We start from the raw sequence: 27,179 nt of genomic DNA, 5'->3' as shown, positions 1-27,179 counted from the left end.
TAGATTTGAAGCAAGCAGCGATTAGTGGAACCTGGGATATTTCCCCAGATGGGAGCTTCTATGCCCGTCCCAGAGCCTCCAACAGCCAATGGTCAGTTTTCAGTGTGACAGAAGACTTGCTCAGGTGTTTAGTCTGGTTAGGATGGCAGGAAAGATCACGAGAAACACCTTCACCTCTCATCCCTCAGGTGCCGGTCCAATCAGGTGCAGCCAGCTTGTGTTTTGCGTGGTTGTCAGACAGTACAGCCTGCATGAGTGAAGCATGTAAACCTGGGAAGGAGGTTGAGTGCCCTTGCGTTCCCAAAACAAATTCTGTGGACACGTAGCATCAGTTAAAGTTATTGATGGGCAGCTCCTGGAGCACGGACAGAAGAGGCAACTCAGAATCAAGTGCAGTTTTTGTCCATTTTGTCACCATTAAATAGAGGAATACTGTTCTTTCTCTCTAAATATGTCACTAAATGGATCTAGTGGATATTTTGGGATTAATAGAAACCATTTTTTGTTTGAGTATGATGCTACTGAAACACTCAATACATTTAAGTGTTGGCAAAACATGCTAGTTTGCTAGCTAATTTGGTTGGTTTGTTCCTTGATTGTAACTTGCTGGTGTGGTTTTATTTTGAAGTGAACAGAATCATGAGAATCTACGCTCTTTTAACGATGTATGTCATGTCTCTATACACTCTAATTGAGGCATTACATTACTTTCAGTTGTATTTGCATAAAACCCTTGTTTAGGTTTAATGATGTGTGATCTCTCCTCAGTGACAGTCCGTCCTCCTTCCTCCACTCACCGATCTTTCTGTCTTCTTCCCTCCTTTGTCCAGCTCTCTTCCTCCTCTGTCTGGCCTTTTCCCTAACCCGCCTCTGCTTCTCATTCTCTTCCCATCATAACACTGTGCAAATGCTACCATCGCCACCAAGCTCAGAAATATAATGAACTGCTTTTTGAACCACACAACCCGACTTCAAACACTTTGAGAGTCTCATCTTGGGACTGTTAAGTGTTTTTTTCCTCAACTTCATTAGCCGTGTCTGTTGGGAGGTTCTGGTTTTTTTTGTTTTTTTTTCAGAGCACTAGCACAGATTAGTTATTGGATTGGAGGCCCTGAGTCGCTGATTGGCAGAGTGGCTCCTTCAATCCCTCTCTCTCCATTTTTTTTCCATCTTTCTCTCACTGTGCTAATCTCTCGCTCCGTCTCTACTGCTCTCTCACCCACACTTCCTCTCCGTCTCGCTCTGCAGTCTGTCCATCTGCCGCTCTGTCTGCCTCTGCCGTCACCTTTCTCCCCTTCATCCCCCGTCTCCCAGATTATTCCTTTGCTCCTTGAGACGTAATTGAATTTCACAACCCTGAATTGAGCTCTCGAGGAACGGCGTGGAGGACATAATTAGATTCCTGTTTGGCTGCAAATGATTCCACTAATTCAATCTAGAGGTGGTTTGATGGAAAGCAGAGATTAAACCGATTTATAGTTTCAGTAACATTGCAACTACTTCAGTATTAGATTAAGGGAAGTTGTTGTCATTGATAGCATTGCAAAAAAAAGGTAAAATCAGCACTATTGCTACATATGCAATGTTGGCACATCATCCTTCTCATTCTCTACAAATCACTGGAAGCAAGGCAACATTGTACTCTTCCCTTTCTGCCATGTATGTTATTTTAACCTCATCTTAATCCTGGAAATTATTGTCAAATAATCATAAAACTCCTAGCCCAGTCCATCGCCAAAGTCAGTTCAAAGCTGTTGTCGAACCACTTGGAGTACAGACATGGTTTGTGGCACTTTTAAAAGGTTATAAGCTGAAGCTAAAACGGTCAAAAGCTCTGTAAGTGCTTCTGGCGTTAATCTATAGGAGTTTGAACACACTGAATTATTTATTTATTTTTCTCGCCTACATCTTTTGAGGCAAAAAAATAAGCCTGCAGATGACCTATAAATGCCCTCTTAAATGGAAATCACCATGGGTCCACATCATGTAGTCTGACATGGTCTATTAGGGTCTCACTTAAAATTGACATTGTTTTCTAGAAAACAGGCGCCTGGCAAAGAAAATTGACCTCAAAATACCCCTTATTGAGAATAATAGGCAAGAACTCAGTATGTTTTTTTTTTAATTTCTTTACTTACACAAACTTTATGAAAATAAACAAAAACAAAGTGCTTAGGTGAAAAAACAGCTTAGTAAAAACAACACAACACAAGACGACATATTCTTGCATAACTGCCACATTTAGGGCTTTAAGAACTGATCCCTCACTGGCTGATGTAGGCTTTTATTTGGATGTAGAAGCTCATATCTTCTGAAATGAACTGACAATCAAATGGCTGCCACCTCAGGATCTCTTTTGAAGAGGGTTAATGGTGTCTTTTTTACTGAGAAAAGCATGAAAACGCATCCACAATTGCAATTTTTTAAGCGAACTAGCCATTGGCAGCGCCATTCTTGTCCTACAAGTTCAAGGTTCATAAATTCATACAACCCATGGTTGTGTGGTGAAATGCAGGATACAGTCTCTTTATGCTGCACAAGAAAAACTTCTTTTTATAGTGCAGTGTTGAGGATGAGTTAAAGAGTCTCAGCCACAACCCATGCCAGATTGTGATGTCTCTAGTCAGGTGTGGGTTGATGACGGCTAACACAATGGTTTTGGACCACTGGGTAAAACACATTTTCAGTCCAGGGGCTTCTGTTTTCTCAGCTTTATTTGCATCTCTTAAAAAGGTAGAGCCCTTTCTGTCCTTTTTTGGTAATGATGAAGGCGGTGTCATCTGCACACTTTACAACAGAGTTCTCTCGATGTCTGGGAGTGCAGTAATGGGTTAACAGCAGTGGGCTAAGTGTGGAGCCCTGAGGTGCTCCGCAGTTGAGTACTAAAGTGGCAGAAGTTGGTACTATTAATATGAAGTGTCTGAGGATTGTTTGCGTCCAATATCCAATTTAGTTGATGTATATTTTGAAGTAGAGCCTAAAATGACAATTTTATCTATGCAGTATTCATGTCATGAGTTTTGGTTCACTTAAATCCTGAGATTTATATCAAATACACAGGTTAAACGCTGTCAGCTCCTATCTGAAACAGGTGTCATCCTGCCTTTCATGTATGCACATCGCCACAAGCAGAGGACAGAGCAAATGAGGATCTATTAGCACATTAGCATTCTAAATGCTTGTATGTTGTCTCGCTTGCAGGTCCTCGACGCCCCCAACAGTTCAAAATCTGGTCTGGCACTAATGTCTGATCAGATGCTGCTTCATCTATGTACTGCTTATAATCAGTGCCAAGAGAAGGGAGAGAGAGGGGAGGCAGAGGGAGAGAGATGGGGGGAGTCAGGGTGTTAAGTGTTGGCTCTGGCCCTGCTTCTTGCATAACTCACTGATAATTAGGATTTTATTGCTGCCAAGTCTTAACCATTGCCGTGGCTATGCAGGTGCTGGCAGGACATCTAAGTGGACCGTGGGGAGAATAGAAGAGAATAGAAAAGAGAGTTATGATTTCTACTCTTCTGCTCCTCCTCATCCTCCTCTTCCCCGCTCTTTTCTGAATCCTCTCTCCTCTTTCAGTCCGTAGTTCCTCCCCCTCCATCAGCTCTCCCTTTCTCGCCTGCCTCCCCAGTCTTGTTAGCGCTGGTCACGCATGCTTGCCTCCCTGATTAACTAACAACCCAAAGGATGTTACACCGGGTAGTGTCTGCGCTCCCCGAGAGAGGCATCGATTTGCTGGCAGGCGGCAACCACACAGACGGCTGGCACATCGAAATGAGCCAGAGCTGGAAAAAATGTATCGCTGCCGGCAGAAGAGAAAAAAATAAAATAAAAACCCTATCTTCAAATTAGTAGCTCATGAGGAATAAAGAGAAGAGCTCTGTGTGTTTGGCCAGATGACCACATATATCAGGACTGTGCTGTGGCGTCCTGCGTGTTTAAATGAGGGCAGAGATGAGGTGGAAATGAAGGGAGAGATCAGCTCAAGTTATGGATGAAGCTGAGGGGTCTCAAATGCTTCCCAAATGAGTTTGTAGATGAATGACACACACGCACACACACAGAGGACATCTGTTCTTTCTGGAGCTGAATACAATTTAAGACCAGAGACCGTGTGTGTGTGTGTGTGTGTGTGTGTGTGTGTGTGTGTGTGTGTGTGTGTGTGTGTGTGTGTGTGTGTGTGTGTGTGTGTGTGTGTGTGTGTGTGTGTGTGTGTGTGTGTGTGTGCTTCCTCAGTGAAAGTGTTGATTAACAATTCAGCTGACTCACAGCGTTGCTTATGAAGACAGAGGGTCAGACTAACAGTTTATTATACGGTGAGGAAGCGGATCTTGGGTCGGATGTGTGAGCGATGTGTGGGTACTGAAACCATGCGTGTGCCTGTTCCATCGCATATCAATCACAAATACTTTATTGATCCCTCGATGACTCTACAGTGATGCAGGATGTCGACAGGTGGTTCTGATTACCAACCAGTCGGGAGGTCGATGATTCTGTCCACACAGCGTTCAGTAAAATGATGTGCATTTTAATTGTATTCACTGTACATTGAAGACATTACTCCGCTGGTGGTGATCTTTCTATTTAATCCTGAATGGCAAAGCACTTTATTAAAGTGTGTTTTGATATTGATTGATCATTGATCAGCCCTCTGACGATTGATAATGATGGCTGAGGTACGGCTGGATTAGAGGTATGAGTGCTTTTAGTAGTTGCAACTGTGCCTGATCATCGCCGCTCTGATGTTCTTTGGAGAACCTCCCTGATGAAACACAACTGCTCAAACTGGGCTTTATTTTCCGTGCTGATTTAGGACCAGTGAGTCGGCCCAAATATAAATAAAGCAAATTATGTTTTAAGGACATTTCTTCATCCATTCATGAACTTGAAATGGAGCTTGTCCACGTGCACATCATCCGCGACGACTGAGATTCAGGCGTGCAGTTTTTGTGTCATTGTGTTTATTTCTGGATATGCTACGGTTTAAGTATTTACAGTGACTTACCAGCTCAAATCACCACAGCTAATCACTGCAGTTCATTTCCTAGTAATGTTGAGAACATCCAGTAGATATTATCAACAGTACTGAGAAGACACGGTGCTGGAGTTGATTGCAGTCACAAGTTTAGAATATATATGGACTTTAAACAATAATTCTTCTCTGTAGAAGAAATATACTGTAAAGATCATATGAAACAAATGTTATGTGCTCCCTTTGCTAATTAGGCACAAGTCTGAGTTGTATGTGTTCTTGATGTGTGCACATTATACAGCGTGGAAACCACAAAACTGGGTTAAACCCATGACGGTTTATGGGTCAGTGCCTCTCAGCCAGCAGGTTCCAGCTCTGAACTCTTATCAGAAGCTCTCTCGGAATGTAGACGGTCACACATAGAGGCTTTTAGATCTGAGAGCCAATTATCTGCGAGGTCAAGACCCCCCACATCACTGGATGTATACCAGATGACTTTAAAGTCAGAGTAAAGATAAGTATGCTCATAGGTGAACAAAGAGAGAGAGAAAGTTAAGACATTGTGGTTTAGTTTCTGTAACAAGTTCTGCTTTTGTTTTAAGAAAGTACCAGTTTGACTCTTTTAACAACTAACAAGTTGGAGGTTATGAACAAGGGAAGCGATTAAGTTTCCCCTGAGCAAAGCATTACGCTTTACTAACCACGCAGCAGGGTGGGATTATGGTCGTCCGAGGAAGGTTTCAATTGCAGGGGACTAGTTAGACACGAATGGCAAAAAATGGTCTGTGCAGCTTCCTGGAATTACTTCATCCATCTCAAACACACACACACACACACACACACACACAGACTGTTTGCATGTAGGTGTGTGCGTGTGTTTCCTGAAACTTCAACTTACAATACGATTTTGTCCTCCTGCCTTAAACGTGTACTTAGTGAACCCATCACCCTCAGTAGGGTGTTTTCCAGCCCTCTGTATGATGTAAATACACATTGAAATCAAAATTTAATTTTAAAAAAAGACATTAAAGCCATATATATGCAACCAAATTGCAGGTTTTGTACTATGACATGCTGTCAGTTTTACTAAAACTGCAGTTTGCACTACAAACTGTAGGATACGGCTATTTTGACTGCTGGTAGAAAGAGGTTTTGGAGCTGGTTAGCATGCTAACGTCAGTAGATATGTCAGTGTTGAAACCGTTATTTCTTCACACATTCATGATAATTGTTGATTCTCAAATTTCTTACATATTGCACATTTAAAGCTTGTTACTGATGATGAGTTAATTTGTTATAATTATGCAGCGCTCATGCCGTAAGTTATCATTTAAGATTAACTATTATGAACTGAAAATACAGTAATGGAGGCAGCGGGAACCCAGACACCCATTTACAGTCTCTCAGCACATTCATAGTATTGAGCTTCAGACATAATTAATATGAGGCTCATCAGCATTTGATTTCCGATAGCCCTGTATTTGGATCTGGAAGTCCTGTTAAAAGGCAGGCACACTCTCAGTTCTGGCTCCGTTTCTGGACTGTCCAGATGGATCGCAGGCCTGGTGGAGCTCCAGAGAATCAGCTCACCCTCGGTGTGTGAGAGAGTGTGTACATGAGAGGGAAGACAATCAAGAAGGAGGATGTGTTAGGAGAAAAAAAAAAATAGAGAGGAAGACTGGGCAGCGGTGTCCAAGACAGAGGCGAGACACAGAGGCGGCATAGGTGTGTGTGTGTGTGTGTGGGTGTGTGTGTGGGTGTGGGCAGTCATGTGTCACACATCCAGCCCGACTCGTACCATCTGCCTCGGATCAAAGGTCTATCTGGGGCTGCCCTCGCCTCTCTGCGCTCTTTAATTCCTCTTTCTCACCTTCAACCTATCGTTTATATGTTTTTCCCTTCTCCTCTCTGTTGTGACTGCAGCTCAGGCTGCCTCTCTCACACTAGTGATACTGTGAGCACTGCGAAAAATTCAAAGTTTGACGTTGTTTTAAATATTGTGTAGTATTTTTGGGTCTTGTCTGTTCCTGGCTCGCTCCAAGAAAAGAAGAAAGAAAGAAAGAAAGAAAGAAAGAAAGAAAGAAAGAAAGAAAGAAAGAAAGAAAGAAAGAAAGAAAGAAAACGAAGGCTCTGTAGCCCTTGGCCTCAAATCTCCTGTTACCATGGTGATTTAAGTGCCGATATGCGGTCCCCAGAGACTTTGTCCTGAAAACACAGGAGGAGAAAGAGAAGGAGAGACAGAAACACAAGGACGGGCAGAAGGGCAAAACAGCACAGGTGTGCTGGACAAGGACTGCACAGCAATGAGTGTTCTTCCACTGAAGACAGATAGTGTCCAGACAGAACTAAAACTAAACAGAGAATGAATACCGGGCTTATAGTGTAATAGCCAAATCAAAACCTTTAAAATGGCACCAGCTTGTTCTTGCTCACTGAATATTCCAGAATATAAAACAGGCACAAAAAACTACCTCTTCCTGTGTCCATTCTCAGGGTTTGTGCACTGCAGGCTTCAAGTTTCCAGGTCGCACTTGTATGTCCTGAATACTGGACCGGGATTGGCTTCCAAGCTGTCTGTGATGTCACGAATCACGCTCGTAGCCCCGCCCCTTAAAGTCAGAATTGTCAATGAGCTCAGAGAAAATGTGTGAGGTGTGTCTACACAGTCAAGCTCAAACGTTCAACTGTAGGAACGAGAAGAAAAACACATTTTGGACTGGAGTGGGACTTTAGTGCAGCTTGTGTGCATTCAGCCGCAGTAAAGGAACTGAAACTGAAGGTTGTGATGTGTCACTTTTTAATTGTTTTCCATTTTGCATTATTAACTGTTATTTTTTATGCACACTAGATGAATCTTTAATAAACATGATGCATTCTATGAACCAGATAAACACTCGAACATGCATCAATAATGCAGCTGAAAACATCAATATCATATCTTGTATTCAGTGAATTGATTGATCTCACGTGTGTCACTTCGCTGTACCATAAAAAGCTAATCAGACAGGACTAACTGCTCTCTCTGTCTCTCTCCACAGCTGTATCATTCATGAGACACAGCGCGTCAGCCTTCGGATTTGCCGTGAGTTCCGCCTCCTTTCCTCCCTCCATTTGCATTGATCAATTAGTCATAACTCCGGGCTCTGTGATTTATTAATGACTCCTGTTTCCAGCGTGTTATTGGTCCCTTTTGTCTCCAAGGTAACGGGGCAGGGAGGAGGGACGGGGCGCAGCAGGGGCTCAGGTTGAATGTCAGAAAGCTTTTTCGTGTTGGCTAAACAAATCTGCTGGCTTTCACCAAAATAAAGCTCCTTATTACTCCTTAGGAAGTGATTGAGAATTTGATTAGTTAAAAAAAAGTAATAATAAGACTTAATAGGAGTGAAATGGAAATTAAATCAGCCACAGCTTCAGCCAGGGAGGGAAAATGTGATTAGCATAATGTGATTAAAATGTTATAAAGCGTGATCTGCAGTGTTATCTGTCTCTTTATTAGAGAGCAGGTTTTAATTAGCAAGCGCTTGACTGTCTATGACAGTTTTAATAAAGCAGTGACTCAACTCAGAGGGGTTAGATCACAGAAAGTGTTCATCGCTAGCTTTAGCTGCTATCATGTTGAAAGTTGACGTTTGTCTTTGAGCTGCAGCAGGTGGAGCGTGTGACTGGGACATTAAATGATAAGGATCATGCCACCAGGGGAGATAAGACTTTCTTTACTCTTCTGTGAGAAAGTCATGTTGGTAATAACTTCTATATCCTTGTTCCCCCGTGGCAATAAAACATCAGTGGTTATCACATGTTTCGCACCATAGAAAGCCTGAACTGGATTTTAAACCACTGGGATGGTGTAATGGAGACATAACTGAAGTAGAAGTGCACTCAGAGAGCGCAGAACCTCGCTGGTCTTTCATGATATGCAAATCTGCGAACGCAACCACTTCACATGTCAGGATATATTTCCCATTTAAATATTAAGAGTTACTGTATGTCACAATGTGGTTGTGCTCAGCTGAAGCCTCATCGTCAACTGTTCATTCATTATTTACATGTAAACTGGAAATATTTCACGTGTTAAACAGAAAACATTATCACGTGCAAATGTCCAAATATCAAATGCTTGGACTGAAGTAACACCATGAATGTGGCAGCTTGTTATTGTAAGACATTTTTACTTGGCTGGTTAATGAACTCTGTTACATCTTCTCTGTTTTTAAGATGTGTGACATTTATTCCAACTGGACCAAATCTCGTCTTGTAATGTTAACAAAAGTGAAAAATAACTTGTGTATCTGCCCCATGATGTACGTTACCTATGTGACTGAAGGTTGATTTAACCCAAAGTATGATCTTTTTACGGAAGCCCTGAGGGGAAAGTGAAAAATATGTTTTTAGTGCGATCTGGTGTGGAAAAAAGTTTTGCAAGGATAATCTTTCAAAGTTTCTTCCTATTTATTTTTCTCCTAAAAACATTTTTTTTCCCCACATGTTGTCACAGATGGAAAAATAAATGAAGGAACTTAGAAAGATTATCCTGATAACTTTTTCTTTTCCTCCAGACGCAAGTCATAAACACAGGAGAAAAAAAAACAAATGTAGATCAAACTTAGAAAATAGATTGCTGCAAAAAAATGTCTCCTTTTCCCCTCAGGGCATCTGAAGCCGTGACCTTTTCACAACATTAGTAAAAGTCCAAAAGCCCTCAAGTGTTATAACATGTCAACCTGTCAGCGAGCTTCATATTAAAGTCTAAACGGACATGATAGGGAGATTTTGTGGCTGAACTTTGGTAACACATAATAGTCTAAAGCTTAAGACCACGCTGCCGTGCTTCCACTAAGTCTTGTGAACATTGGGTCTGTGGATTTTTGTAATCCTTCTGACAAACAAACACACAAAGAGAGACACAAAACAAATCAAAAACATAACTTGGACAGAGGTATTAAGCGCCCGCAAGATGAATTCTCCTATTTATTCTATTTTACTCGAGGCAATGCACCACTAAAGGTAAACAAAGGTAAACTTCTTAATCCTTTGCTGCGTTGGGTATGTTTATGGGTGTCATCCATTCTGGAGGAAGATTGATAGTTGACTGTAGAGTCTCATTTCCAGGTTGTTAAAAAACAGATCTTCATGATGGCGAGCCCCAAACCAAGCCAACTGTTTTTCTCGCCTGCTGCATCTTTAAATGTGTGTTTAGAAACAGCAGCTGACAGTATTTTATATATATATACAGTTTGCCTTTGAGTGCACTTTGAAGCTACATTATTATCGCTGCTGTATCAAACACAAGGTGTTAACAATTTATCAAGCTACTTTTTCCTCCTATGCTGCAGATGTTGTAATAAATTAGATGTAAGAAGCTGTAATAACTTTCCTCTCTGGCTTCCTGTGTTTCTGCTGCAGTTTGATGCCACGCTGGACGTCCTCTCATCAGTCATTGTTCTCTGGCGCTACAGCAATGCTGCAGCTGTGCACTGCGCGCACAGAGAGTATATGTGAGTAGAAAACATCACGCTGAGTTTAATTAATGTTTGATTAATGATGAGTGTGCAGTTCATGGTGTGATGCCGTTTGTGGTCTCTTCTCCACCTGCATCCACGCAAGAGGACTTATATACGTCACTGTTTGTATACAGTATTCATCCGTATCTCTCTCTCTCTCTCTCTTTTTAATTATCTGTCCTGTTGTGTTTCATTTTCTTCTTCTTCTTCTTAACATTTGTTTACATCAGTGAAGATGTTATTTTCAGCATTATCACTGATGGGAAGGAAGCATTTAGTTGTGAAAGGGGCGAGGATGGGAAAGAGGTCATTTACATGGACCGCACTTCCAATTTTCATGTTTAGCCCTCGTTTTCAACAGCCCGCTCGTCCCTCCCTGGTTGAAATCTCCTCTTATAAAACGGGGCAAGCCTTCATGACCTTCATACGTCATCAGCCGATGTCATTTTGATTTTTGTCAATAGACGTAACATTTCCAAATGCCGTCTTCAGCTGTGGGGATTTCTCTCCTGGTGGTATCACAATGCAATTTATGCTCTTTAACTGAAAAGCATGGATGCTCGCACTTCATTCACAGCTTCACGCTATCGGTCGCTTCACATAAAAAAAAGAATGCTGCTTCATTCATGTGGCTAACATTAGCATCTTTTGCTCCTACCCTGCAGATTAAATCACTCTTGCTGTGTCTCAATTCAGGGCCTGCATCCTTCGTAGGTCGCATTTGAAGGCCAATTTTGTCCCAATTCAAAGGTTCCTCCAAATGCAGCCTTCTTTCCCTGTTTTTGGAGGATGCACCGCTACCATCCTTGGTGGCCTCACATATCCCAAGATTCTTTGTGCGCCCAAAAAAGAAGAAAGAAAGAGAGAAAATGCTGGCGTGTGACATAAGGGTAAAACATCTGGTGACGCAATCAGGGAATGATCCAAAGACTAGGCCGTCCAATTTAACAACACTTGATGCAGTTAAGGTCTCTCAGAAGGACTCGCCTTCGAAGACCGCAAAGGCCGGGTCCTTCAAAGGATGCAGACCCTGAATTGAGACACAGCATGTATTTCCTCATTTGAGAGTGTGAGAGAATGGAGCAATATTTATTCTCAACAGAGCAAAGTCACCTCACTGTATGTCACCGTACATCTCTGCTGAACAGAAGCCTGTTAATCATCAGTATTCAGGTCTGCTGCAGCCCAGCTGAGCTCATCCAGTGGCTGTCAGGTTGCACAGAGCTTTGTTCATCTTACTGCAGCACCTCTGCTCCGCTCAGAGGGGTCGCACACGATCAGAGAGCGAGCTGCCACTCTACCAGCCGATAACACACACACACAGACACACACACACACACACACACTCGCATACACGCACGCACACACACACACACACACGGTTAGTGATTTTTCTTTGGTTTGTTCTTTTTCCGTCATGACAAAAATCTGTCTCAGCCCACATGGAGTTTCCATATGGAGGACTGTAGGAGCCAAAATCAAAAATAAATAATGACTCTCTTAATGAATAACTTGATAAGTATGCCATTAAATGCACCAAAAAATAACTGAAGGCATTGATTTTTTATCAGACTACTCTATTTTTTTTTTAATCTCTGTGTCAATTCCCCTATTTTTTACTTATCCATTTAATTTTCCATTTATTTTATATTATTTTTAATTTTGAAATCTATTTATGAGAAACTTTGTATGATAATCCCATCATTATCATAACAATGCAGACTGCATTATGAAATAATAAAGAAAATACATTAAAAAACATAAGTTATTGGAATTATATGGTCACAAGATGCAAAGGGGAAAAATAAATATGTATGTAATGTAAAAATGTAAATAATTTATTAGATAAAAGGAGAATAAATAGCGGAATTGAAAATGTGTATCACATTTTTTTAATTAATTTATTTCTTTTATTGGTTTTGGTGATTTTCTTTTTTTCATTTTTTTAGTTGTTTTTACTTGATTTTGTGATTTCAGTCCTCCATATTACAAGACAGTTTCACAAAATGAGCATCTTCTTGTAGATACGAAAACAAAACAGGAATGAGGGGATGAGACTGAATGAGACTTTTAGGTTACTCTGTTTAACTGAGAATATATACAGCAGCAACAGAGGCAAAATGGGACAATGTTATAATATCAAATAACTGAGCAATGTTGAATTAGGTCGAGGAACAGTGATTAAGACTGTCTCGGATAAGACCCATATATATGTATTTAGGCTACATTTGTATTTAGCAGCAATTTTAATATGCCATCTTCTCCCCATTATGCTGTAGCTGTGGGATCTGCACACATCCATCACAGTGTTATTTATGTACTTGTTAATGAATGCATGTTTTAGCACTTAAAACCACGGCAGCTCTCAAACTGATTCATTTTCCATCGTGTCTTGGAGGGAGATATGCAGGCTAAAAGTTGTCGTCTCTCAGGGAATTGTTGCAGTTTCACCGTGAGCGACCACCATCCATATCAGTAAAGGATGAACACCACTTCACTGCACCTGTCAGACACTGTGTCTCCGTTCCGTAGTAAGATAGATGGGACACAGATATTATAATTCAGACCTGGCACAGGAAGTGAAAATGTAAATCAAGATATGAAGAGGCGTCTTGTTCCAGGGCTGCTGGAGAAAGATGGGGTGTGCACACGAAGCATAATGCATCCCCACCCTCCCTAAAACATCCACCTCATTATGCCTGATATTTTTTTAATAAACTATCATCACAAAGTGCCGCCCTCAAGCGCTCTGTCGGAAGTCGGGAAATTGTTTATTCTGGTAGCGCTCGGTGCCTCAAATAGACTGCAGACAGTCTCCTGATACCTGCCAAACACTGAGATCATGTAGTTTGAGAAATGTGGTTTTCAGATTACTTGTGTTATCGCTCAAATCAGACAGCTGCTGTAACACTATACACCATACAGTGTGCCTGACACTATCATGAGCCCGTCGATATTTACCGTGATTGAAGGGCATTGATGCATCAGTAGACTTATCATTACTGATAATGATGCGGATGCCGTGGCTGTAATTCAAGCCAGCAGGCAGAAGCTGTTTTGACTGGATTTAGTTTTTTATTTTCTGTTCTCCTTTAATATTTCACAGAGGTTGGTAGAAACCTTTTCCAGTTTGTAGACATCCAAAGGCCGCTGCCAGGATCATTTATTACAGTTTATGTGAGACGTCTCTGAGCGTTTATTCTGGGTCTTCTCTGCTGCAGGAAATGATAAAACGTCCTGATGCAGTTGCAAGAGAAAGAAACAAGATAAAGTGTCAGCTTCAGTGATTATCGCTGAAGCTAACCGCTAACACGCTGCTCTCTCTGTCTGTCTGTCTGTCTGTCTGCAGAGCCTGTGTTGTCCTCGGGATTGTGTTCATTCTCTCCTCCTTGTGCATCCTCGGAAAGGCCATCCACGATCTGGCGACCAGGGTGCCCCCCGAAGTGGTAAGAATACACACACACGGCCCACAATGCATAGGGATATTGTACATATTGGTGTCCAATGTATGAATGGAGTTGACTGCAGTTTCTGCTAGTAACGACTTGCGTCTTTCCCTCAAGTTAACCAGGAGTTTTTTGTTGCCTTAGGGGAGCCACACTATTTTATAGGACTAAATGATTTCCGACATTAAGGTTCATATGTTATATCAGCAGGAAGTGTGTTTTTGGTTCATTAAGCCTTGGTGTGTCGTCAGAGGACTGTTAAAGACTGTTGTCTTGAGTCGGAGACCTGGTAACTTGGAAACAATGCGAACATGATCTCTCGATGGGGGGTCTTACTCGGCGTCACGGTGTGTTAGACCTTGGATTAATCTTAGACCGGAATATCCCTTTAACGGCTGTTGTGTGTGTGAATTGAAATATCATTGGGTGCTGTGGATACGAGGCACTGTATTGCTCCTGATGAGCAGGTTGGCACCTCGCATGGCAGCCTCTGCCATCAGTGTAGGCATGTGTATGTGGTCAGCAGATGAGAAAAACACTATGTGAATGCATTTACCCAGCTTGATGAACCGACTTGCATTTTCACAGCTCAGTCTTTCATTAGACATAACGCTCTCTTCCCTCAAACTTCTCAGCTGTAGTGTTATAGAGGCTTTTTGTTATGAATTTTAAATGTCAAGTCCTGATTGAGACAACCCTGACAACATCGTCAGGGTTATTTTTTAGAACCGAACTCAACCTCAAACAAGCATTTTTTAACAGGCTGTGTGCCTCTCACCAGAATAACCCATCAGACTGTAAATAATGTGTGTTAAACAGAAAAGAGAACCCTCCGTCCAGCCTCCTGTTTGCTGTATTCTTACTTCAGGGCCTGGTAGTGCCGGGGCAGAGCTCTGCATGTGGCTGTCTGGATTGTGCCGTGATTGTTTATTCATTAAGGGTTGTTTAATTCAAGGTTAAAGCATTTTTTCGAGGATTTGCCAGTGCCAAGACAGAGCAGCTGTTTAAACCTTACCTTGGCTGTATTTAAAAAAAAAAAAAAAAAAAAAAGACTATTTTCAATAACGGTTGTTTTTCCTTCAACAGTACAAACAGTGTGTTTATGAGGAAAGTGGCAGGTGTATGAGTGTGTGAGTGCTCACACATGGGCACACACACACACACACACACACACCATTCATGGTTGTGAGTGAGATATCTTTTTATAGCCCTCCGCTGTGGCTCTGCTGACGTCAGAGTTTTTGTCTGCCTCCACCTGACTTTTGTTCCTTTCTTTCTCTTTGTCACAGATACACACTTTCTTTTTAATGTCAACATCACCACACACACACACACGCACACACACACAGACACACACACACACAGACTTTCTCTGGCGGTGTTAAGATGATGAATAAGGTCTCAGAATAGTCCCAAATTAGTGTTGCTGGGGCACGGCCCGACTCCTCCATCATCCCACTGTTTGGGGAGCGCCCGTCGTGTCCTCTCCAGCTCTCAACCCTCCTATTTGGTTTGTAAATGATTTAACCCTCACCATCTGTCCATTCCTCTAAACCGAAGAATCCAAGACAGACAGAGAGCGGAGCCAGATTGTTCTGCACCAAAAACACAGAGTTCCTTTATCAAGTTTCCCTATTATGTCGTTTCAAAGGGTTTAAAATGCACAGCGGCGCTCCAAAATCCCAAAATATCCTCACATTTCGCTGCTGGTATCGTTAAAACTCAACACAGCTCACCCCTGAATTTTAAAACAGCACTGAGCCGAGAAGAAATTTGAGACTTGGAGGCTCCTTAACAAAATCAGGGAGTGTATTTGAAAGGTGCCATGTGGATTTCTCTTGTAAACAGAAGTGCATTTTCTAAACTCTTGAAGCCTAAAAAAAGGTGTACACAGTCTCAAACCAGCATTGTTTCCATCCATATTCACAGTGGCAGCTGTCTTTGTCTCCCTCTACTTCTCTGGTGTGCTCAGGGTGTTAAATGATGGATGTGTCCTTGTTAATGTGGACGAGACACAAACAGAACACGTCACTGCTAATTTCAGTCAGTTTAGATTTCCTTCTGAAGGAACAAATAATATTTGTACAGATCTTTTTTTGGGGCGGGGGGGGTCTTGTGATCATCGCTCTCCGTGACTTACTCCTCAATGCAAATCATGATTTATTTTTTTTTTTTAGCAAGTAAGGTAAGTTTTTAGCAAACCTTACCAAGTGGTTTTGTTCCCACAACCCTAACCAAACTGCGCCTGACAACTGAAAATGTTCTTTACAACACCTGAAAACAATAAATTCACTAAGTCTAAGAATAAAATCAAAAACATCTTAACCACAGAGGGGACGAACTCTTCCATGGCTGAGACTCTTGTATTCATAGCCTGTCTTTGTTTTCTTTACTTGTGTCTGTGTACATTTATAAAACAGATTCATGGAGCTCCAGTGCAGCCGTGAATCTTTCCATTAAGTTGAAACCCTCGACTTGTGCGCCTGCCATTATACCAACTGTGCAGGGCTTAGCTTTAAGCCAGCCAGGAACTGATGCACCTGTTGTACGCAACGTCTGTCGTCTTTCTCCGGTTTTTTTGTGCACGTTTAATGAAGCAGATTCCTAAAGCCCGGAGTTGCATTCATTTCTCGCTCAAGTTGAAGCAGTTTTACCTCCCAAGGACGCATCGTAGCCTCGGTTTGTATCACCTCCCACGTAAGAACAACTCTTCTTAGGGCTCGCTTGAAAACTTTAAATGCAATCAATTTTAAAATTCACCTCACGCTCTGTCAGAGCACCTCAGTGTTTGTCTCTCAAAGCTTTTTTCTGCTGTACTGGATTAACCAACATATTAAAATCCGCGTAGCAACAGACTGAGAGTTTGTACAATAAATGTGAGACACAACAGATGAAGAGTCGGTGTGGCTAAACAAGAAAGTGATGGAACGCCTGCGGATGTAATCAGATTTAAAGCATGAATATGCTGATATGTGATGTGAGATGCGCTTTCAGTGTCTGTACTAAGTCTCGCCAACTGTGTCTCTTCTCCTGATTATTTTTAAGTGTGCGTTTGATGGCATAAGAAAATCGAGTCGCTGGAGATCCCTTTGACCGCGAATCAAACGCGATAAGAGACGGAGGCAGAGAAGCAGGTTTGGGGGCAGCAGCTAGTCTGCCGGCTGTGTTTGATGCTCCAGTGCCATTATGTTAATAGAAACTGTGGGTGTTGGGTCTCAGAGGAGCTTCCTGACACCAGCAGGAGCCCATTACCACTGCCTTTCTCTTTGACATCCTGCCTCTTTTCTTCACCGTCCCGCTCCCTTTCTTTGTAGCTTCGATCTGGGCTCCAGCACTCGCCGTCTTACCTCGCTGCTTCTTTTTTTTAATTCTTACGTAAAATCTTTCAATGGAAACATGTCACGTACCTATAAATAGATATATGTATTTAGTATCAAGAGCAAGGCAGCTACATATTCTGGATTCTTCTTCTCTTTCATTTATCCAGGCCCTTTCCCTACAGCGCTTCCTCCCCTCACCACCCCATTCATTATATTTGGCCACTGTCTTCCCGTCCTCCTTCACATCTCATCACTTTCATGGTTTCTCTCGCCCCTCTTTCATCATTATCCCCCTTGTCTTCCCCTGACCTCTCCCTACCAGCTCACCTAGTCTACCACTACTCATTACCATGTCTATCTTTATTGCCTCTCGCTCCCTCCCTGTCTCTCTCTCTCCCCCCTTTTTCCTTGAGCTTGTTTCGCTGAATTTTTCATCAAACAGCAGTCGGAGGTGATTCGTGATGCCAGCAGTGATGTGTTTGTGCGCTCGGCTTGTGTTTTGTGTCTGCGGGACTCTGTGCGTGACTCAAAGAGCCCGGAGAGAAATTAGGAAGACAAAACAAAACTTGCAAAGTTCGGGAAGGAAAGTTGAATCAGCACAAGTTGGTTCCCCAGATTTTTTTTTTTTTTCTTTGACTCTAAGAGATAAACAGCAGCAACACAGCACGTGTACTGTAGAACAACGCTGCTACCTTGACGTATTGGCCGGTAAATTCGCACTGAGTGGACAAAGGGAGAAGGAAATCGGGTATCCTGATTCGCATCACGTCCTGGTTGCTGGTCTCATAGCGGCCTGTCTCAGTCTAGTGCCTGATTAAACACAGAGAGCTGAGATTGGCTCTGTGTGTGTGTGCTGGGTGGAGAGAGGGCAACACACACCACTGCAACAAATACATACAGATGGCGCATGCATGCAGTGACACACCTAAAGTGATTTTACAGATTGTTCGCGGATCTTTCTACATAAATAACTTCTGTCTGGGTAAGAACCTTTTATTGTTGAAATGTTCAGTACATATACGGCAACAATGAGGCTATAGAGTCTTATATAATAGGATTTATTGCTGTAAAGACACAGCCAATAAAAAAAGGATATCATGCACGCAAAGTTAAACTCACTACAGTGTAGCCAGCTTTCCAAAATATATCTCAACAGTGCACTAATCCAGCACAAGCTCCTCTGTAGCGAGCCTCGATGTGATTCAAGTAAATGTAGAGTAGAGAAGGGTGAGAGGGATTAACAAGCTATTAGCCCACCAGCATTCAAGAGATCAGAGGATGCTGATGTTGGTTTACCAGGAGGTGTGAAGGCCACAGAGACTGGCTGTATATCTTTATACAAGGAGCAAGGTCATTTTTTAAATGGGTAGAAAAAACTAAATAATAATTGATGCCTTGAGTCTGTGTTGAGTTCAGTTGCTGTTTAATACATTACATTTTGGAAGTGCCGACACTGCCAGTAACACATTTGTTTTTCCCTCTAAGAGTCAGTCAAAACGTCTGCTGTGAAAAAGGCTATCACATCTGTTTGATTAAAGACCGTCACTAATAAGCACTTCTACATAATGCTGTCTTGTGATATAAATAACCCTGACAAAAGTCTGTTGAAGAAAGGTGTCAGACAAACACAATTGACTCGGATTATTCTCACGTGGCTCTGATTGTCCCAGTTTCTCCTTTCTCGACTCCCTCTCCTGCTCTCTCCCCCCTGTTGGGCCAATTAAATCTGACAGAGGCACTCTGGGGTCAAGTGCTGGTTTTTGCTGAGTCTGTTTGAGACTTACGTTGAAAACACCAGACGCTCACATCACTTAGAGGCGTCATCTGTGTGACCTTGGGTGGATGCACCGAGTCCAGCCTGTGTATGTATTATTAATGGTTGAGCTGACAAAATCTTTGTAGGTCAGTCTGTCTGACGGGTGATTCTTCACTGGCGACCCATTATCTTTATCTTTTCCTCGTTTTATGATCAAACAAACAAACCTCTTGTACATCTAACCTGCTTCTCTATCTCCTCCTTCCCGTCTCTGTTCAGGATGACTTCCTCTACAGTGTGTCTATAGTGAGCGGGCTCACATGTGCTCTGCTGGCTGTGGCCAAGTTCATGCTGGGAAGAGTGCTGACGAGCCGGGCACTCATCACTGATGGTAGGGTAAACACACACACACACACCCAAAGTCAAACATGAATAAATGAACAAATGGCCACAGAGGCAATAAAAAATTGAAAATAATATTTGACTCTCACATGTCCTTAACAACTCTGTAAGGAAGCTCCCACACAGAGTCTAAAAACCTGCAACTCCCTCCCAGTTAGCTAGAAATCTTGGATGAGAGATTAAATGTTCTCAAGAAACTGAATCTTCCCTATAACATAACACTTTGAGTTACCTTGGCTTTTATGACTGAGAACCTCCATCAATATATTTGACTGTCAGTACAGATAAATGCTCAGGAAAATTATGATTTTCACCAACTAATAAAATAAGTGTAGTTTTGATAATAAAACATACTACAATATCTTTTGAACTGGTAATGACACAGACTCCGTTTAACACAAATGCCACTATATGACATGCATAAACAAAAAAGACCATCAGGGAGAGGATTGGCTATCTGAAGTTGTTTTAGATATTCTGAATGTCTGACACAGGCTGGATGTGAAATAAAATCAGAACTATTTTTTGTGGTGATTTACTCTGGATGACTTGAGGTCTCGTCCAGCCCAGGAAAAGAAGTTGTTCTGTCGTAGAGAACAATTATTTTCAACACCATCGTATTACAGTTATTCATCTTGGAGGAAATCGAACCCAGTAGAACCAGGCCAGCAGGTGTAATAGAAAAAACGACATTCGTGTCTGTTTTTCACTCGCTCTGAAAATAAATGCACAATTAGTCAGTTCAAGATCTTTATGGCAGGAGGCGGTGGTGCTTGTACCACTGTGGTCCACAGGTGGTGCCAGAATGAACACAAAATGAAAGTTCCTTCTTTTTGAGGGAGAAAAATCTAACCTTAGTTTTGAATGATAATCTTTAACTGTATAGTATATAGATATGTAAATAGACAAAAGATTTAGAACATTCTTGTACAAACAGTTTTAGAAGATGTATTTAGAGCATTTACCTGAAGTAAAACTAACTAATATCTCAGTGTAAAAGCAAAAAGTAATTATGATGCATTTTGTTATCAGTGGTTTTTCAGTATTTTAGCTGGTCCAGAGTGAGCTAACACTTTTATGTGATATGCCGTTATGTAGTTTAATTTTCTCTATATTGATACACCAGATTGTACCGTATATGCTTATTATAGACCTATAGGTTAAAACAAAAAAAAAAGTGGTGAAGTAAAGACTACAATCATTTCCTCTTAATGTTGTGAAGCAGAAATGTAAAGCAGTATAAATTCAGGATAGCGTCCCTTACCCCTAAAAGTCCAGAGTTAATAGTCCGGTTACGATACGGCGACACCAAAAACACAAAACAAGCCTGAAAAATGAAAAGAAAACAGAATCCAAGGCATTAAAAGTAAAACCACAAGCTGGAGTATATTTCTGTGTTGTTGTTTTTTTTGTGCGAGGGGAAAGTTACTCACATTACTGAACAAAAAAAACCTGCTGGTTATGACCCAGTGGCTGCTCATAGACACATGCACCTGTGAACAAATGCACACACACACACACACACTGCACACTGCCATCCCCAGGTCTCAGAGCGCACAGGGCATCAATCCAATAAACCTGAGGTTGCTGTTCTCAGAGCCTGGATTTATTTCCCACAAGACTATACACTTACTGCAGGCTAGACAATAACCCAGCATGCCGGCTCACACAAGGAGAAATGTAATTATGAAAAAACATAAGCTACCATACAGGGTTACTTAAATCTAGTAGATTCAAGGATTATGTGGGTTATAGTACTTCATATTTGAGCCTCAATTCCTATGGTGCCCTTGTGGTAAAGTTCAGTTTAAATCTCTTATTATTTTTAGAAAGAAGTTTATTGTTTTTTTGTTTTGCCGAAAGCTCCAGCAGAGGCTCCAGAAGAGGATCAATATCAATCTCAATACTGTATGGTTGATATAAAGAAATACAGACAGCAAAAAAATTAATAATCTGCTCATCAGCGTCTCCAAGGTCTTCTTTCTTTACTGAAAACACCATCCACAATGTTTTTTCAGCGGAGAATCTTTGGTTATTATGATACAAATTATCCTCAGAAGTCACTTCTCTGCCATTGATATTGTTCAGTCTTTGTCCAGCATTTGAATGAATTAACCAACTTGTAAAATCTATGTCTATGCACAAAAGAACTTGTACCCAGATAAACACAATACTGTTGTAGATAATATCTGCAAAAAGAAGCCCTTCGATGGGTCATTAGCAGTAGGGATGAATGAATACTTCATTACCTGAGTCTAAATAAGCCGTATCTGTTTCTGTATTTTGAAGTGGGCAGAACTTATAGCAGAAGTGGTTGTTTCTTGAATTTAAGTTGTTGTTTAAATCAGAAAAGAAAATATAAATAATTAAAAGTACTTTATTTTTTACCTGATACTTGCTTTAGCTGATTACCTGCTCAACACTCATTATCAGGATTATTAAAGCATATTTAAGCAAGCGGGTGGCCAGTTAATATCCCTTGAACAGCAGGAGAAATCTGGATAGAGAAAGTGAAAGACAGTGTTTGCCCCTTCCTCATTACTGACACTGAGGTGCCTTTGAGCAAGGCCCTTAAGGTGATAGTTTGGGTCTTTTGATGCAGAGTTATGTATTACCTGCCGTAGATGATTCCCTCATCCATATAATGTCCTTTTCTCCTATGCACAAGCGAGATGTTGTGCCAAAGGAAGAGTCTGTTTGACAGCAACGTAAAGCACCAAAAGGGTTCAGAACATAGCGTACACTTCAACTGATGCTGATACGGTTTGCAGCAGTACAATACCCCGCTTCATGCCACTGCCTCGTACAACTCCACATCAAAAGACCCGAACTATCACCTTAACCCCAACTGCTACAGTGCTTTTGACACCTTCAGTGAGGGCTCACAAAGTAAATGTTGTGTTTTTTTTAAAAAAAAACAATGCTTGTGTTTTTCAGGGTTTAACTCTATGGTTGGTGCCATTATGGGATTCTCCATTCTGATCAGCGCCGAAGTCTTCAAGCACCACCCTGACGTCTGGTTCCTGGATGGCACCATGGGAGTTCTCATTGGACTCATCATTTTGGCATACGGCGTGAAGTAAGAGAGAAAGTGACAGCAGCCCTCTGTAGTTATTTTGACTTATTGATTGGAAACATTTAATAATGTTCCATATCCACATATTATCCATTAATGCAAAATCGCATGTCGATTTGACACTTCCTTCCTGGCCCAAACAGGTTTAAATCTGTAATTTCTGCACATTTATATACTGAGAACATGTTTCTGTCTCCGCAGACTCCTAAGGGATATGGTGCCCCGCGTGAGGCAGACGAGAAACTACGAGCGCTTTGAGTGAGACGCGTGTGTGTTGACCAAGTCAAGCAGGTTCACACGTGCACACGCTCACACACCTGGCTGCCTCCTGCCCTCCACCCTCTTCTCTCTGTCTTTCATACACACTTGAATACACATCTCAGCCACACATGCAGCACATATACACTCCACAAGCCCATGTTCTCATATACACACACACACGCTGTATATACTGTACAAATGGCATTCATACATTCAGACAAGCAAACCCAAACACATGCATGCATACACAAACAGAGATGCCTGAGAGACTTTGAGGGAAAAGGACATGGTTGAGGATCAGCTCCCGGAAAGAAAAGTACTTAAATCAAATTCTGTCCACGAACCACCCATTTTAGAAATTACATTTAAAGTAAGAAAAAGCACAAGATGAGAGACTTCTGGTTATTAATAGGAGTTTTGGATTTGTCTGACCTGTACAGTAGTTCCTGCTTTGACGACACACTTCACATCATCACAGTTTACACCCTGCAAGAGACTACAGTCTACTATTGATTGTCTTTGGGGGTTCAGCTGTTGTCATGGTGAACATCAACACTGGTTAAAAAAAAAAAAAACATATGTTTTCTATTGTAGTTTACTGAAGAGAACATATACAATGAGCTTTTTAAGAATTCATTGTCTAGCGATTGTATCTAAATTAAGATGACTGTGGGCTGCCCGCTAATTTTAGTTTTTTTTGTTGTTTTTCTGTCAAAACATCACCGGCCTCCCCCTTTTCAAAGCAGCCACTGCACATCCTCATTTGTTGATAAGAGAGAAAGACAGGAAGTGAAAAGCGGAGAACTCAGACAGAAAGCTCACACGCAGCGCTGAGTCAATAATCACCGCTTTCTCCAAAAGGTAAAAAAAAGCGTTGGCGAACGCATTTAGAAACTCTACTACTAAAAGCAAACAGCAGTAAAGAGCAACAGGAGACACAGAGGACAAACATTAGCCACACGATGGCAATAAACCTAAGTGCACAAGTCAGTTCAAATTACATTGCATAGCCTACTGTACTGTATGTAATATATCCAAGCACAAATGAGCAAACCTTCCTTCATGCACTGTTGTTTGTTGCTGGAAGCTCTCATTTCAACACTGCGGGCAAAAACTATGAATGATTAGAGGGTCTTTATCCTGTTTTGTCTTAAAAGCTTAAAAGCTGCATCTGACTTTACATGTGTGTCATTGTATATGGTACATACGTATCTTCTGAGTTGTTTACAAGCACACATACCATAGTCAGTTATTTATTGAATTCCATCCAGTATCCTTTGTGTTTTACTTGAAACTCAGCTCGATGCAGTAAAGTTCTAGCAGGCAACATCTCTCCACTGTGGTGCGACATATGTGTAGCTGTACGAACTGCATCTCCTTTTCCTTCCAGTTCCAACTCTACATTATACATCTGTAATTATCACAGTGTTTTTCATTCATAACTTCCTTATATCGTTTGTTTTCGTAGATAGTGCTTATGGCATTTTTGATCGATTAGATCAGGTGTTTTTAACTAGCGAGGTGAGCCAGCTCTCCTCGCTGGCCTCCTGAAAAAATGTTGCATATACACATCAATTATCCAGCAATGGGTTTGTGAGCTTTACTGCTCACTTTTACGCGACACTGCATCACTCGCTTTCATTGTTGGCAGCTCTTCTATGCTCTGAGTGTACAAACGAGCTGCATACCCCATTTCGACCAAGGTGTTTCAATGCTTGTTCAGGATCAAGTCTTTGCGATTTGACAGCCACAGAACTGGCTCTTCGTGAGGAGAACTGGTCTAGAACAAAAAAGCACTTATCGTGACCAAGGACCAGCTACAACCTCTTATGACCGCCATTAAAACTGAGTTAGTCTGAGTTAGACTTAAACTACAACTCTACGGTGTCTCTCATGCCCTTAGAAAATATTGAACCAACTTCAAACCAGCACTAACACCAGCCCAGAACCAGCACATGGTCGAAATGGGGTAACAGTGGCCTAACGTTAGCTGGTGTAGCTAGCTAACATTGATCACAGTCCATCTAAGAGATCAAAATAGTTTGAAATATTATAAGCAAATTATAAGAATATATGCAAAGTTAAGTGTTAAAAGTGAAGTATTTTAACTGAGTTATGTCTAAATAAGCTGAGATAACTAAAGATGTTCACTGTAGAGTTACACTGATAGGAAAAGGACATGCAGTTTGTATACAGCGGATGTATGTCACACTACATTGTGCACATGGAGAACTGAGGAATAGTAATAAAATCCCCCTTTTTATAAGGAGAATATGAAAAAGAACACAGCGATACTTCAGTTTTCATTTTTGTTCTAACACGTCTTCAGGCTTAGATAATCAATAGATGTAAAAGCAATTAACTCGGTGGCAAAGTTTCCTGTCCTGTTTGCTGGGATCCTTTTTATTTATCATTTTCTCTAGGGACTGTTGCACTGAACACAGTTGGGGTATTTATTACTTTTATTACTTTTCATTTTACTCCTTTATTTTGAGTCTAAATGAAACTTTGGACATGAGAAAATCTCAAACTTAGGATGAAACAAAGCACAACGACAAAGATAAAGCGGGAATTTCATTTTCATTGCATATCATTTGCAGACAGTGTTTCCATTTGTTCTGCATGTTCCCATCATTCTCATTCATTATTATGTGCAATGAACAGAATGTAAATACAAACCTCACAGTCTGTAAATATGTTTATTACACTGTTTGGGTGCATCAGTAAGAAAATGTCACAAATATAGTCATAGTACTTTATGGCCGACATTATAGGCTTTTTGGAGTAGACCGCATATAGTTAAAGTTCAGGATGATCAGTGTTGCATATAGTTAGAAATGTTTCCTCTATAGTGCTTATATTGTAAATGTTGTTTTACATATTGCTGTAGATTACTGGTGAAATCAAATGACAAGTCTTACTGTAAGTTTTTGCACTGTAAGTGAAAATCTCAGATTGGATGTAGGCGTGATCTGAAGGCACTGTCCAAGGCTCCTTTGTCACTTATTTGAAGAATTTAAAAGAAGGATTTAATGCCAAGCAAATCATCATTTTCGATGCTACAGCTGGCACTAATCAGTGTTTAGTTCAATTCCAGTGGGTGTCATGAGCTCAGACATAAGATCACCCAGAAAAAAAGATTTAAACCATCCCAGAAACATCAGCCGCCAACATTTCATCCTGGTGACTGGGCTGCTCAAACAGCAATGAATCGTGGATGTAGTGACACTGGAAGGAATTTCTTCGTCTCTTTGAGAAATGGAAGCATCTCAAGTTCCAACTGTGGATTAATTTTATACAGATGCATTCAGATAATTACCCAGAGGAAAATTTTGCTGCTCACAATATTTTTTCTTTTGTCTCATCAAAAATAAAACATCTTCTTATTTGGAAATTACTAATTTCTCATCTGTTTCTCCTAAAACCCCCTTTAGGAGAAATAAATGCCACAACTCCCCCAGAGCCACCAGCAGGCTCTCTATAAATAATGCTCCTCTGAAGAAGGCATTCAAAACGTATTTGTGACTAATCAATGGGGAGTTTATACAGACATCTTGTTTTGGCCCTGTTTTGACAGAAGATGGCAGAGCAGCACAATGAATCAAGATGTTATCAAAATCTCAGTATGGCAAATTGGCAATATCCAAAATCTTAATAATAAAAGTAGTACTGTTTGCAGCAGAGGTGCCCTGGCCTACAAATCTTCTCCAGATATAAGAAACAGACTCCAAACAATGTCACATCATCATGATTTGAATAGTTTTTTTTCCAGAGAAAATTATGTAAAAATGATCATTTTCCCCTGATTGTCCTCATAATTATATCCATCAAAAATAAATGTGTACAGCCCCGGACGTGAGGCAGCAGTAACAGCAGGTCAAGTACAGAGATGAGACTTGAATTTGAGTCACTGAGACATTTGTCAGGCTCACGTATGAACCATTCAAGTTTTCTTTTGAATCCAACTCTCGAGAGCTGATTATTTCAAGCTAACACATTTTTGCAGTGAGAAAGAGAGAAAAAAAACACCATCTGAAGATCAAGCTGAGACAAGACAAGGGCTACTTCTCAAAGAGCTGAATTAAAGAATTATGAGAACATGGTCAAAATCTGGTATTGATGTTGAATCGAGCTCAGTTATATCGAGGAGAAAAAGCCAAGACTCTTAAGTGAGTAAAATCTAAAGTGTACACAACTGATTGTAGCCTGGTTTCTTCCCTACAATGTGGATCCACAGTGATTGGGTGCCCCCTTGTGGTTGTTGGCCATACGACACAAATTTTAATTAGTATTCAGCACACTGGATCCATGGGAGAGAGTCTAAATTTATCCCTGGCTAAAGACAGATACCAAGCCTTGGACAGTGATTCTGAGAGGGCCTCCATCCGCTCTGCACTGTAATTAACTCTGAGTCTGCATACTGGCCAAGGTGCAAAATGACTGGTGTTATC

General features: G+C 41.2%; 1 protein-coding gene across 1 annotated transcript in view; it reads left to right on the top strand.

Annotated features, from left to right (window-relative positions):
- Nucleotides 1–23,303, top strand: part of LOC119026395 (transmembrane protein 163-like) — a 62,525-nt gene extending 39,222 nt beyond the window's left edge. The window contains exons 3-8 of the mRNA XM_037110755.1: nucleotides 8,005–8,048; nucleotides 10,370–10,461; nucleotides 13,817–13,913; nucleotides 19,269–19,380; nucleotides 22,329–22,470; nucleotides 22,669–23,303. Of these exons, the coding sequence (XP_036966650.1) occupies nucleotides 8,005–8,048; nucleotides 10,370–10,461; nucleotides 13,817–13,913; nucleotides 19,269–19,380; nucleotides 22,329–22,470; nucleotides 22,669–22,729 (548 nt within the window). The 3' untranslated portion in view covers nucleotides 22,730–23,303. The remainder of the gene's footprint in view (nucleotides 1–8,004; nucleotides 8,049–10,369; nucleotides 10,462–13,816; nucleotides 13,914–19,268; nucleotides 19,381–22,328; nucleotides 22,471–22,668) is intronic.
- Nucleotides 23,304–27,179: the final 3,876 nt, after the last annotated feature.

The sequence above is a fragment of the Acanthopagrus latus genome, chromosome 9 (genome assembly GCF_904848185.1).
Source record: "Acanthopagrus latus isolate v.2019 chromosome 9, fAcaLat1.1, whole genome shotgun sequence".
Taxonomy (NCBI): domain Eukaryota; kingdom Metazoa; phylum Chordata; class Actinopteri; order Spariformes; family Sparidae; genus Acanthopagrus; species Acanthopagrus latus.
Note: the sequence above shows the minus strand (reverse complement) of the source record. Positions and strands in the feature narration are given on the sequence as shown.